The sequence below is a fragment of the Podarcis tiliguerta genome, assembly GCF_965153285.1.
Source record: "Podarcis tiliguerta genome assembly, chromosome: 12".
In the NCBI taxonomy this organism is placed as follows: domain Eukaryota; kingdom Metazoa; phylum Chordata; class Lepidosauria; order Squamata; family Lacertidae; genus Podarcis; species Podarcis tiliguerta.
The window spans coordinates 37535135-37550115 of record NC_139545.1 but is presented as its reverse complement, the minus strand read 5'-3'; the positions used below and the strand labels follow the sequence as shown (position 1 = coordinate 37550115).

At 39.4% G+C, this 14981-nt stretch overlaps 1 protein-coding gene across 9 annotated transcripts in view; it reads right to left on the bottom strand.

The window, feature by feature from the left end:
• MLLT10 (MLLT10 histone lysine methyltransferase DOT1L cofactor) overlaps nucleotides 1-14981 on the bottom strand; it is a 131725-nt gene that overhangs the window by 13613 nt on the left and 103131 nt on the right. For all 9 annotated transcript variants that reach the window (XM_083406164.1, XM_083406159.1, XM_083406162.1 and 6 more), the window contains 2 exons: nucleotides 2034-2151; nucleotides 664-736 (listed from right to left, as the gene is read on the bottom strand). In XM_083406164.1, coding sequence (XP_083262290.1) covers nucleotides 664-736; nucleotides 2034-2151 — 191 coding nt within the window. The remainder of the gene's footprint in view (nucleotides 1-663; nucleotides 737-2033; nucleotides 2152-14981) is intronic.

Sequence of the window (14981 nt, the reverse complement as noted above, 5' to 3'; positions counted from 1 at the left end):
CACTCGTCATCTTCAGGCTGGTGCTTTCGGCTTCTTGTTACTGGAACAGAGCAGGATCTCAGTGTTTGAGATCCTAGCCTGGGAACCTCCTCTCTGCCCAGAACATTGGAGGCTATACACCACACCTCCTCAACAGTATTTATAGGAACTCAAACACTGAGATCCTGCTCTGTTCCAGTAACAAGAAGCCGAAAGCACCAGCCTGAAGATGACGAGTGAGACCTCGTCGAAACGTCGCCTAGACACCCCAACTTTTACACGGGAAGACACCCGAGGACACCAAAACCTGCATTCCTGTACCCGTGAAAATCTACGAAAGCATATATATATATATATATATATATATATGGACATTTGGTAGCTGCTGATACACAGGATTTTACATACAAATAATCAACTAGCCATATAGGTGAGCCAAGATTATGTAACAATTGGAGGGATGTGGAATTCCCCAAAGCCATTTTCATACCAGAGGTAAAATATATTATTTTATTAGTTAATCCTGTTAAGTTGATATTGGGAACATTTTTCTTTACCCCTCTAGACACAAACCTGTACAATTCTGTTCAGCCTAAATGAAAGCATGGCTGATAAGAGATAAAAGTTTCCATGCCTTAAAGAATATTTCCTTTGCCTGAACTCACGAGTGTAAATACTGCTTACCGTGGTGAAAGGCTTCCTCTGGGCGAGCCTCCTCTGCCCACAAGGCTCCGGCTATTGTCTCCAAGATCTTGATCTGCAGAGTAAATATTTCAAAGCCAAGAGTGACTCTTTCCGAGATAATATTTTAAGATGCTGCAGATAGGGAGATCCTTTCAAAATGTAATCCAGTATCTGGGAGTTGCTAGTAACACTAGAGAAGGTTACCAGTTTAAAACTGCTAACTGCAGTGGGGAAGGCATTGTCCGCACACATTTCTCTGAGCGTAGCAGGCCAAGGATTAGCCACAGTCCTTTCATTGCTTTCAGTTTTATAGCACAGAAGCATGGCTTGCATTTCCAGTACCCTCCCCTCAGCCACTTTTAATTTCTGCAGCGAAAGTAATGAATCACAGCTGTGGACAGCTAATCTGTATGCTTATCACAGCAAATCCCCAGGCTTTGTATTTTTGTTAACACTTTGCATCCCAGGAAAACCCATAAACCGCCCTGTATATTTACTTCTTATCAGTAACTTTTCCCCCCCAGAAGTTCCACTAACAAATGTTAAAGCATACATTATTTTTCTAAAAAAAGTTAATGCCTATTACTTTAAAAGTGAAGAAAAAGAAAGATGGAGAATATGAGATGTGTTTAAAATGTATCATTAAATACATGGAAGCGTCTTGCTTGGTAGGACTCAAAAGGGTTATTTTTCCCTATGGCCTCTCAATAAAATAACCCTATCTGCCCCCTTCAAGGTTGCCCTCCCCCTATTCTGCAGCAAATGACCTCTGGCCTCTTAGAGGGCAAGACATGACTGATCCATTCTTGGTAAACTGCTAAACTCATTCCCTTCCCCCAAACAGGCATGACTATTACGACATGTCAACAAATCCTTAAGGATGGAATGAAACAAAGCAAATCCAGCAGCTCATTAGATTTTTTCCCCTTCTTTTTAAGCCAATACTATTTAAAAAAAAAAGCATCATTTTAAAAAACACTGCGAAAGTTTGCGTAACAGGATGTCGGTCACACAAACTTGTATATCGTGCAATTTCATGAATTATGCAAATAAAGGTTTAAACTATTCACAACAAACCCCAGCGCTGCTCTCCCCTCATTGCAGAGAACTAAGAGAACTGAACGCATCAATCACAAAAGTCACAGGAGACATTGTTGCATTCCTGCCTGCTCATGGCTCTGCTTAAACATTTACATTTCAGACAGTGGAAGATACACAGCAATGACTTCTGCAGTAAAGCAGCATTCATTTCCAAAATGCAGCAAGCTGTTAAACATGCAAGCTGAACCAAAAGCAAGAAGGAATTAGCTAAAAAATATCCTTTTAAAAGATACGGTGCAAAAGAGACATTTTGAAAATCTTTATCTTGCCTGTTTGACTGTTTTCAGACTGAGATGTAAGTGCTCCCATTGTTGAGGTGGGGTTCAGCCTATTGCCATACGTATGAGATGGAGGCAGGCTGAGGGAAGATCCAGGTAGGGTATTTGCCTATACAAAAATAAAATTCAAATATGTTTATACTTTTGCAGAGAAAAACCTAACAAGGCATCACCTGAAAGTGTCACAAACTCAACACAGGCAGTCGGGAATATCACACACGTACAGTCTTCAAATCAGGCTGAGAACCAAATAAATATATTTGAAAACTAAACAAACATTTCCAACTTTATGATACAGTAGAAGAGTGTTTCCCAAAGTTAAAATAATAGCGGGACAGATGATTTGGGGGTAGTTTTAACAATACATATTTTTGAAAGCTAAAAAACAACAAGAAAGTCAAATAAAAGAATTCTGCCGTAAGCCTTGCACACACATTCCTGGGGATACATGTATCACACTTTGGAAAACACCGCTGTAGAGCATTGCAACATCCAAACTAATCTGCACCCGAAATGGCATGAGCTACCATTTCAAAGTAACTGCTACAAAATGTTGGGTAACACAGAATTGCTCACATTTCCAAAGGACGCAGGCAATACCAGGGCTTGGCTGCATGGTGACCATGTGGTTTTCCTAATTATTTAATCTTATTAAACCATTTACAGAATAAGGGCAGGTAGACAACAGATGTCTCACAAATGCTTGGGTTCCTTACATCACAAGAAGGCAATGAAGGTCAAAAGATCCGACTTCCAGCTTTATAGTTTAACCGCATAGAGTCATATTTCCTTTGTTGTGCTCTATCATTAGTAAAACCTGAACACTATTTGGTTACTTCCTATTTCATTTACACGAGGAAACCAAGTTTTTGTTTTTGTTTTATTTTACAGAAAACACAGCCATTACAAGTACGTTTCTATACAACGTTGGGCTCCGTGAATCACAGCTCTGCCCCAACCCCCTTATAAGGAAGTTCAGTTTTGGCAGCTGGCCAGTTCAACTTACTGAAGAGCTCATCCAAAATTGTATTCATTCATGTTGCTAACCACAATTCTGAAGTTCTCCGCTGGGACTTGTGCCAAACAAGCAAAATGAACCCTTGAAGAGATAAAACTGAGGAGGCTGGCAGAACTTTTGTCTAATCCGGCGTAATAAAAATACCTTCTTCCCTTAACTCTGTTACTTTCTACTAACATAACTCATTTAATACTCAATTTGGAAGCTCGGTGAACTGCTACCAGTTCTTCAGAGAACTGTTTTTAAGGAGAATATATTATAGATTTCAGCCTCATGGTATTGACGCAGAGGAAGTTAAACACTTTAAAATTATAAATAGTTTTAATTTAAACTCAAAAAACATGAAAATTTGTTTTTGAAGAAGAAATTAAATTTTAAGGTGTAATCCAGCCAAAGTTAAGTGTCTGATCACAAGCACACTTACTAGGGAGTAAGCCCCACTGGAAAATTACTTTCTCATAAGCATACTTGAGATTGTACAACACAACCCATTGAATTCAATGGAATAGTTAAACTTGTGTTTAACATTAAGATCAACAGATTTTTAAAATGCCGAAATTGGACAGCTTGTCCCCCATTTAAAAGAAGGTTGACTAGCTGCACACAACATAAATACCATAAGCAAAATATTACAAAGTATATGCTGCATCTTTAAAAGAATCTTACTCTGCTATTAGGCTTTGGCCTCCAGCCAACATGTTAAGCTTCTACAAATGTATACATTTATCAACTATTTCAAAAGAAAGTCAATAGCCCTTGCTTATAAACCAAGGGAAAATTGTGCCCCAAAGCCACTCTTCAAGTTTTTCTATTTTCATGTGCAAGCAAAGCACTGACAAGAAATCACACACACACACTTGAAAATTTGGTGATTTAATGCATTGGATGATGCTCATTATAAGGGTAGACGTACTGAAATAAATGACTTTAGTCCATTTATTTCAATGGGTCTAATTCAAGCAATGACTCAGCTGGATATTATCCAGTGCTTTATCTGCTACCAGAACAGAATATTTTTACATGGAAGCATCAGTAAGTAAGTAAAAACCCAAAACAAAGACAAAAAAAGTATTTTGCACAAAATACCAAGGAAACCTGGGATATGAGAGAAGATACCTATGAAATACTGAATTTTCATTACTAATTTGTGGCGTAGCACCGGCTAAATCCAGAGCGCAGGTAATTCCTATTATTCTGTAAGAGAATCAAAAGGGCTCAATCCTTTGAACATTTTAACATGTTAGAGATAAGCAAAAAGGAATGAATTACTTAGTCCAATTCATACAATCACTTGCATCACTTGATGGCTCTGTGCTTACAGTTCAATCCTTAATGTTCAATCAGTGACAGACTTCCTGGCAAGAATACTTAAGACTGCCAACTAGATTATTTGCAGCTGAATGTGTGAAATGGCTCTATTGAAAAGAACCAGGGCAACATAGATCTTTTGGTGTGCTGCTGTAAAATGGTTTAAGGCAGCACTTCCCAGTTTCTTTCCTCTACAGGCCACTTGAAAATTGTTGAGGGTCTTGGTGGACTTAATGATTTTTCTGCCTGTTGTAGCAATTGTGATGCACTTTGCTAGATGCTGTATGATTTTTTAATTGTATTTTTATTGCTTCTTTTAATTCTTGTATTGTATTTTAATTTGCATTCCATATAACTGAAATTGTAATACATTAAAGTATGGTATAAGAAATAAAATAAGCAATAAAAATATATAATTAAAATCAATATGGATATTTAATATGGGCATGCCATGGACCACCCGAGTGAAGCTCATGGATCACTGGTGATCCACAGAAAACAGTTTGGGAACTCCTGATTAAAGGTGTTTGGTTTTACGCTACTTGTTTCTTTAATTTTCTTAGATCGTTTTTAATACTGCTGTTTTTAATTTAATTATATTATGCAAGCTACCTTGTGAAGATTACGCACTAAATGGCAGCCCAAATTAAGTATGAATGAGAAAGTTCTCACTGTGGTAGCTGTTCAGTGATGGCTCATTCACACACACAAGTTGCCACTCGATGCAGTACTCAGTGAATATTCATGGAGTTGAATTATGGATTAGAAGAGCAATTTTGAATTCATTTGTATAATCATATACATGCAAACAATATTCTTAAGAAAGCTGGAATTACACGAAATAAAAATACTTTGTAGGTTTTGCCCAAGTCCTAATTCATTTACTGTCCTCTTAATTACCCTCCCAAAAGGTCCTAAGGATTAAAATGCAATAAGAAGGCAAGTCCCCAAGAATTTGCAGAATTTATACAAAAAAATGAAGGTCTTTGCACTTAACTCATTATTCCTCCTAGCACAATAAAAGCACTATGCCCATTTCCAATACAATAAAACGCACTGGTGAAAAGCAGAGAATAATGAGTGCTTAGTTGTTTCCCCATCCAAATCCAACTTTTTTGCTGCAAGCATTTTCCTGTGCTGATTCTAGACATAGCCCTTGGACAACAGATCCACTGGCAAAAATCCACAGAGATAATTTCTGACGAGTCCAGTAAGGTTTTAAACTCCCCACACACGGAACAGCAAGACCCCATGCTATAACACAAACTGCTTTTGAGACCCAGCCCTTTCAGAAGCAGTTTGCTATACTGAACAAGGAACTGCTCAAGAAACACCAGCTCCTTGAACACATAATTAGGAGTGTTGTTCTTTGGATCCTATCCATTGATTTCACAGAGATTTAGCTGCAAGTAGTAGGTTTTTTTATCTCATCTTGCCAAACATGCAAAAATTGCTGGTACCTTTCCAACCATGGTAGCTATCCAACCCACCCACTAAAACAGGACAAAAGAAAATAATATTTTTGAACATTTGAAAAGCGAAACCTTTTTTTTTACTACACACACACACACACACACACACACAAATGTAGACCCATTCAAATTCAACATTTTGCAATATTTTATAGTTACCAGAGATGTACACATTATATTTCAAATATTATTCCTAAATTGCAATAAAAGCTGTTTTAATCAAATTGGTCATTAATTGGGAAGTATATCATGAACCAAAACACTGTCAGGGGGAAAAAGAAATTAGAGGCAGGATTACTATTTATATAGGAACTTAATTTGGACAGGAAAGTAAAGTATTCCATTGCTGCATTGTTTAAAGGTGAAGTAAAAGAATCATGTTTCACTTGAAGTTGAAAAACACTGAAGAAGCGTTTCTTTAAAAGGCAGACTCATCCTATCAATACGTTTAAGATAATGGGTTCAAACATGTACCAATATGCAGTTCTGAAACTGCATTTCACTTTACTTCAGCTAACTCAGTTTAATCAGAAACATCAACTCAAGACTGAAATGCACTTTCTATCCATGTGAAACTTAACTTTAAAGATGTTTCAGCGCACAGATTCTGGACACTTACAAAATTACCTATAGGTAATGCAATGTACTAAAAACAGAAGCAGATCGTGGAAGGTATACCTTACAAAAATATCATTTTAATGTTCTGATTAAAGGCAATACAGAGACATATACCTAGTCTCTTTGTTGCATGAAACAGAAAAGCAAACTGGGTAAGTCAATGTTTTAAATAAGCCATTACCTATTTAGAATTATTTGCTTAATGACATGAGGGATAATCCAGAGCACCTCATACGCTGTGCCCATGCACAAACAATTTCCATAGGCTCAAGAGAGCCTTATTTGCCCCCCTCCCCTGACTCCAGGCCTGCACAGGCAGCCAGTCAAGGAGATGGTAGGTCTGTGTTTGCCTTCCACACTCCCATCCTGCCCTTCCTCTCTGGTCAGGGCAGGCTACTCATGCTCAAAAAGCCTATTGTGTTGCACATGCAGGTTAAGAGTAGGGGCAAGATGAATGGGTCTCCATTGTGAACAGTCACCCTATGCACATAGGAACTGCACCAACAGGACAGTGGGCCGTGCCCTAAGATTTTATTAGTAGTTATTTCTACAACTAGCAAATACCACATGATGTGTCCTTAAATTTTAAGAAAATCAATATGTTAGAATAAAACCTGGCAGAACACTTTTTTGTAAATATGACAGAACCCCTATAGTCTTAAAAATCAAGCACAAGCACCCAGTCACCTCAACTTTTAGGATATTTAGTATTTTCTGATACAGCCCCCATTCCTGTCTAAGCTCCCCACGACTAAGGTTTTAATACTCAGCGTGTGATGAGAGATGAAACCAAGTGTGAACAACTTTCAGGTCCCATGAGTAGGCTGACTGTTGAAGCTGTCAGGTTCAATTGCATCATTCCGACATTATTCAATGCCCCAAACTTCACTCTAATTGTTAGGGGCTTAACATATTCAAAACCATTGTTTAGGCTAATGCTGAAATGCCCACAGTTGAGTTTCCATAAAGAAGGGGGAGGGATTTAATTGTACTTAAACCATTACTGAACTCTCCTTCATTCATGATAGGACAACAAGAAAGGCCTGAGCCACCAATTCCAAAGCTGCTTTGTAAAATCAGTTTATATCTAATAAATACCCCTCTTGCAAATTAATTTTTTTGTTAATAATTGTTGAGGGTCACAATTATTTCCATACTTTAAAATTAAATGAAGAACAGCATCACTATTTGCTTTGAACCGGAAATATTTTCTTTTCTTTTTTAATTCTTTTTTAACGGAATTTGGAAAAGGGGATACAAAGATTATCAAATATATTTTTGCCGAAGCTAAAATGGAAATATATTCTCCATATAGATGCACTTTAAAAAACTCAACCACTGAAATTTTAATTGGAGATCCTTCGCCTCTCTAAGATGACAAGTGCAATTTTTGTTCCCTCTTCTAGTGGAAGTTGTTTCAACAAAAACACACAAAAATGTCTGATATCCTGTTGGTATTTACGATTTTTTTCACAAGTGCTGTTCATTTTACACAGGGTTTACAAAGGGCAATTTGCTGTTCAATCATAGCTATAGCAGGGATGAACAATCTGTGGTCCTCCAGATGTTGGGACTCCCATCAGCCCCAGGCAGTGCGGTCAAGAGGTGGGATGATGCAAGTTGTAGTCCAGCAACACCTGGAGGGCCACAATCCCCTCTGCTTTATACAGACAAATCAATCTTAAGTTATTTAACATTACTGAAAAATTAAATATCAAAGAAGAGGGAAAGCTGATGTCCATTTTAAGAACACTCTATTTCCCACAGAAAACAACATGTAGCCATATACAGTGATACTTCGGTTTAAGAACAGTCTGGTTTAAGAACGATTTGGTTTACAAACTCTGCAAAACCGGAAATAGACTAATAGAATGGACTAAGTTCATAAACCAAGGTACCACTGTAGTTACTTATAATATAAGCCACATCTAGCCATAAGTCACTAGATGTAAAGTGCTCTAATCAGTACTATCTAATCATTAGCTACAAAATAGCTTAACTTGTCTTCTAAATTATCTGATACCCTTTTTCCAACATTTTTAATATTTACTGTTAAAAGACAAAAGATTCCTGCCAGATACTAGCCCTCTGATTATTGAAAACCCAAACAGAACAGGAGAGTATGTCTAGGATCAAGTGGAGATACAACTTTATGTTGAATGCGGCTTCAAAGCTTTCTGTCCTCCAGCCAAACGCATATACTGTGAAGACACTGCTATTACAATACCGCTCACTCTCCAGCAAGAACTTTGGCGAAGTCAGATAATCACTGGTGTACATTTTTTAAGCAAGCAAGATTATAGTCAGGCAATGGCATGGCATATTACTAAAAAAGCCTAACACAACATAGTCAATTGTCCCATAATGCACACTAGTCAATTTCAAACACTGTTCTGTACAAAAATGCTCAAAATTCACAGTATATTTATATAAGGGCTTTGCACTATCAGTGAACTTTGGCCACTCCTGTGAAAGGTTTTGCACACAATCTTTCCAAAGTTATATCAAAATTCACGGAAGTATTTTGACATCTTTTCATCACAATGTAGGCTCTTACCAAAACACGCACACAAAAAACCATTTTTCACATTCACTGCCATTACTATTGTCTCAGGAAGCTAAACTGAAGTAGTGCTACACTCAGTTCATCGAAGAGGTCAATGTGCCTCAGTTGCCTGGAGACTGATGGTTGCTACAGCAGCACCAGATAAGCCCAACTAAATAAGCTTCAGCTCGAAGGCAGAAAGCATTTACTGCTGGACTGAAACATTGAAGCAGTTGTCTCAGCATGCAGCAGTGTGCACAAAATCATGCAACTGTCTGTCAACCTTGCTAAACCGTATTTATACAGGAGGCCTGCATTACTGAAATCAGTTTATTAAAAAGTAAAGATTTTAATTGGGCAAAATACTACCACTATGAGCAACTATGATTCCTTTGTTCTTCTAGTAGAGTCACATGTTGTGTGGAATTTTCCCTCTGGCAGTAAATTCTTCTCTTCCACCCCAAAGTCCCCAGTCATAATGACAACGAAATAGGATTTTGCTTAGTTTTGTCTAGTATTTGATAAAAACTATTCAAATGCCATTTTAAAGAAAAACAAGACAACACTGTAATGGAAATCTTTCTACATTCTGAAACTTTTACTCAAATATAAACACCACTAAGTGAAAATATTATTTCTGAAGGAAGTCAAAAATATGATGTTTCTGTTTTAGGATCCTTACATTAAGGGGAGGGGGGGGGAGAATTAGATATGGCTGCTTTTATGCCTGCCAGCCAGAGGGGGTCACTGCAGAATGATACAAATAACACTTTTCAGAAGCACACAGGAACTCAGGACAAAGTTCAGGGCCTGACATACCATTCTCCTATCCACTTGTGCATGAAGCTGCTGCACACAGCCATAAACCATTAACAACTTAAATAAGCTAAATGACACTGCTGCTCTATCACTCCTTTCAGGAAAAATATTGCAGGCATGCTTTACTTGTCTCCCAGATATGTTTTACTTGTCTTCAACAATAACGTTAAAAGTTTTGAGAACATAATAGGCAATGCAAGTATTCTGAATGCTTTCAACCAAGCCAATGAGAAGCCTACTCAGGAGCACACTCCTGTACCTGTCTACTCAGGAGTACTCATTTAGTTTAATGGGGATTACTGACAGGTAAGTAGGTAAAGGAATGCCACCTTGCAGACGCATTTTATTTTACTAGGTTATGGAAACAAGCCCAAAGGGGAGCACACATTTGTTACATGTAAGTCTATGACTTATTATAACTACACATGTTGTCTCCTTCTAACTATCTGACTATTTCAGCATAAGGTACTGAATGCTATGTTGCTCTTTATATACTATTTATTTACACAATGAATATTATTCAAGTACCGTATTTTTCATTCCATAGGACGCTCCGTCCCATAGGATGCACCTAGTTTTTTGGGGGGAAATAAAGGGGGGGGAAATCCCTTTATTTCCCCCCAAAAATCGGGTCAGGGAACAGCGGGATGGCGGCGCTGCGCCTCCCCGTTGTCCCCCAAGCTTGTGGGGCTGGCCGATGTCCGCCCGAAGCGTGGGGCGCTCTGCTTCAGCGCACCCCGCGCTCCGTGCAGCAGGCTGCTATCCGCAGCCTAGGGAACCCTGCGAGAACTCCGGCAGGGCTCCCCACGCTGTGGATGTCTGCCCAGCGTGAGGGGCGCTCTGCTTCAGGGCGCATTGCGCGCCGAGCAGCAGGCTGCGATCCGCAGCGCGGGGAGCCCTGCGGGAACTCCCACGGGCTCCCCAGGCTTGCTGATAGCTTCCCGAAGCCTGGAGAGCGAGAGGGGTCGGTGCACACTGACCCCGCTCGCTCTCCAAGCTTCAGCGAAAGCCTGTATTCGCCCCATATGACGCACACAGATTTTCCCTTCATTTTTGGAGGGGGGAAAGTGCGTCCTATAGGGCGAAAAATACGGTACATCAGAAGCTGGCCAGAAAAACAGTAAAACTGGTAACTGGCAAAGTTGTAAGGGAAGAAATTATAGCAAAACAATGAATTTGTTGCATCTTTATTACAAAATATAAAAAAAATCAAACCCAATTCATTTTTCTTGAGTAATATATCACAGTAGTCATCCAAGCCTCAATTGCATTCTCTAATGTAGTTGTAAGTTTTCAACTATTCAGAAAACAAGCATATTTAGAGTCAGCTTTTGTACTATGTAGTTAGAAGATTTCCAGAATTACTTAATATGAACAAATTGACCAATCATCTGTCTTGAAACGGTAAGAAAGATTTTTATAAAGAGAATTAAGGATGTGGAAAAGCAGCCATGCTGAAAGAACATCAACATACCTTTAACCAGAACATGTTCCTTAAAAGTTTAGGTTTTGGCACACAGAGGTATGTATGGTATATATTCTGTTTCTGACCACGTTCTTTGCCAGACACATAAAACTTAGCAGCTATGGATTAACTTATCTCGGGAACTGTTAAAATTACAGGAAAACCAAAAAGTGAGTAAATTGAAAGTTGTCAGATGGAGATAAACTGTGTGGCTCCACAAGGGTCTGTACTGAGGGTCGGTGTTCTTCAGGTCAGCCTTCCCCAGCCTGGTGCCATCTTCCATGTTTTGGTCTGGACCTTATCAGGCCTAGTCAGCAGGGCTGCTGTGGTTCAAAACATTTGTGGGGCACCACATTAGGGAAGTCTGCTTTAAAGTATCTACAAATGAGGAGGACTTTTTGGTTGGAATGACTAGGAAAAGTGAAGACATGGTTGAATAGGGCTCAGCTTTCCATTCAAGTGCTTGAATTCTGACCAGCCTCCAATAATTTTGCACAGGTATGGTGGGTTCCTTCAAGTCACCTGCATCTATTCAAAGCTAGCTAGGACAGGCACTTTCTTTTTTCAGCCTTCTGGAGCAATGTGGATTAGATTGGCAAGAAAACTGCTACCAATTCTCTGTACTTATTGTATCATGTGGTTTTTTATGGGGTTGTGCTTTTTTTAAAGCAGTAGTACAGCATGTGATATGTTATACATTCAGATTTGATAGATGGCTACAGATAATATACCCTTTCAGGCTTTCACTTCATTCCAATATACCATCCCATAGCATACCATGTTTGGAGAAAGGCGTTACGGGTATTTGGTCCTTTCAACCATTCAGTAAAACCATACCACTTGCCCACAAAATTGTCTTCGCAGTCTGGCCATCTGAAAACTTCCATTTCTCTGCTAGTGCATTATACCAGACAAAGTTAAACTATTCTTGTGTCACACATACACCCCCATTTTTGCAACACCTTGCTGTTAACTTTTTGCAGCTACCAATAAAAAAGTAGCTGCAAAACAAGATTTAGAGTTCTCTAAATTGATGGTTCTCAAAAGGTGTGGTGCACCATACTCATGTGGCACGAGAGAACTGCAAGTGTGGCGGGAAGATTCAAGGACAATCAAAGAAACATTTAAACATTTCATTTGTGCTGATGAGATGAGAGTTTGTCTCAAATTAAAGCTAATATAAATGAGATTAGCCAACGAAAGCAAGTTCAAACCTCTCATCAAGTTAAGGTAGGAGGATTGTTTATAATTATGTTTTGGGAAGGATTAATGTTCTTATGTAGCTGCATTGTTTTACACTTTAAAATTTTTGGTGTGGCGCAATCAAATTTTTATTCTGAAAGTGTAGCCCAGAGGATAAATGATTGAGAACCATTGCTTTAAATGGTATCATTGTGCTTATCAAAAATAGTCAGAATTTTTTAATAAAAAGAATAATGTATCCCAACCATTTTTTACACTCACATAAATACCTTATCAAATAGCTACTGAATGTATGGACACCGCATCAGATATCATAGTAATAGATCAGGAAGGACAGGTGGGACCCCCATAAAAGTAATTATGACTGGCAATATCCACATTTGGAATTGTGTGGAAAAGTGATACAGCAATAACCAGTAAAGTACAGCACAAATGCCAAACTGAAGCAACAAGTATAAGCACAATACCAAATAATATAGGGCTTAGTGTTATATAACCTATTTGTTAAACAAGCCTACAAATTATTTAGCATCTACTCTCTCAGCTGCATCTCCTTTTATATGGAATAATGAGATTAAAAAATTATGAATACCTTTCCAAAGATTATGCCTGTTTGTTAGCACATAAATAACAAAGTTTTTCATTATATATATGACTACCAGAAAGAACAGCCCTATGAAACCATGACACACATGCTTGCAAAGGCAGAAATCATATCATTGGAAGCATCTGTATACTGCAACAGCTATAAGAAAAAAACTCAATTGCAGAGGAGGATAAAAATGAAACTTCAAACTGAATGAGGAAAAGAAACAACTTTTTACTTACACATAACTGTTTAAGGAATCTTGCAGATCTCTGTATTAACAGCAACTGCAGCAATTACCAGAATAGCTATTTTAGTAGAAGGGCTTTTGTACCTGTATTTATTTCACCTGTGGGGCCTGGAAGAAGTGTTTTGTTAAAGGAAACTCTCCTTAATTAACCCCTTTGGTGCTGAATTTAAAACTTTTTATATTCCCTCACAATGGATGGTGGTTGTTTTTTAAATGCCCCAAGCTTTTTAAAAGACTGCCTTTTTATGTTTTAGGCACAAAAAGCACTGCCAGGACAGCAATTATGATAGAACAAAGTAAGCATTTCATCCAATCCAGTACCAAAAGAGTAAGGTACTAAAGGGTAAGCAGGTGAAGCTCCATCCCCTTTTCTCATGTTGTCTTTCACCTAGCAGAAATACCATAATGTTGCCCATTTTCTTATTCTTCTGGCAAAATTTACAATGAGATGATAAGCAGGCTTTGGTGCTACTAGCTGAGGTTCTCCTTTCAGCTGGAGTTAGCAAGAGAAACTTTGTTATGAAATTTCTGCCTTCACAAGGAATGATGTTATTATTTGGAGGTTGAACTCCAAAATGAATCATAAATAATCAAGGCTAGCTCCTTCTCCTAAAAAGTACCGTATTTTTCGCTCTATAGGACGCACTTTTTCCCCTCCAAAAATTAAGGGGAAATGTGTGTGCGTCCTATACAGCGAATGCAGGCTGCGCTGCTAAGCCGAAAGGCAGAACAGGGAGACGGAGCGCTGCGGAGGGCTCCGTCTTGCTGTTCTAGCTTGGGGACGGCTGCGCGCAAAGCCTCTCCAGGACAGCGGGGTGAAGGCACCCCGCTCTCCTGCAGAGGCTAGCAAGGCTGTTCCAAAGCCAGAACAGCGAGACGGAGGGCTCCGTCTCGCTCTTCTAGCTTGGGGACGGCTGTGTGCAAAGCCTCTGCAGGGCAGCAGGGCGCTGCGCTCCAAAGGCTTCAGGGATCTCTGAGGCTGGGGGTGGGGGGAAGCAGCACTTCCCCCCACCGCCAGCTCCACATGCTCAGGTGAATGCACCTTGAACGCACCTTGTTTTAGAGGGGGAGAACAAGGGGGAAAAAATATTTTTTCCCTGTTCTCCCCCTCCTATGGTCCGGTGCGTCCTATGGTCCGGTGCGTCCAATAGAGCGAAAAATACAGTATGTTCTAAACACAACTGAATACAGGGGCGGCCCAAGACATTTTGGCACCCGAGGCAGACCCCAATGAGGAAGAAGGGTTCAAGGAAGAACTACGCCAGGAACCAGGAGGAAGTAAGAAAGATCAGGTTCCATTATTTGAAGTGAGCTTCCAATTCTGAAACCAATAAGTGAAGGAGAAAGATACCCGACTTTGGTGTTCAATCTCTTCATGTGTCAATGAATATATAGTAGGATTGTGCTGTGGAGCCCTGCCCTCAATATTGCACCTCCATCCTCGTGGAGTCTTCCTGAGTGGTTTAGAACTCTTGCTTCTGCCAATCACCCTCAACCTCACGTATTGAGCTGACATGTTCAAGGGGCAGAGCTTGGAAACATGCCCCCATTTCTCAAATATTCATTCCCACACAAGGAGCCTTAACAGCAGAAAAGGGCTCAAATCGGAGAGGGGAAGAAGCTTGTGTGTGAGCCTAGGGGGTGAAAAACCACAA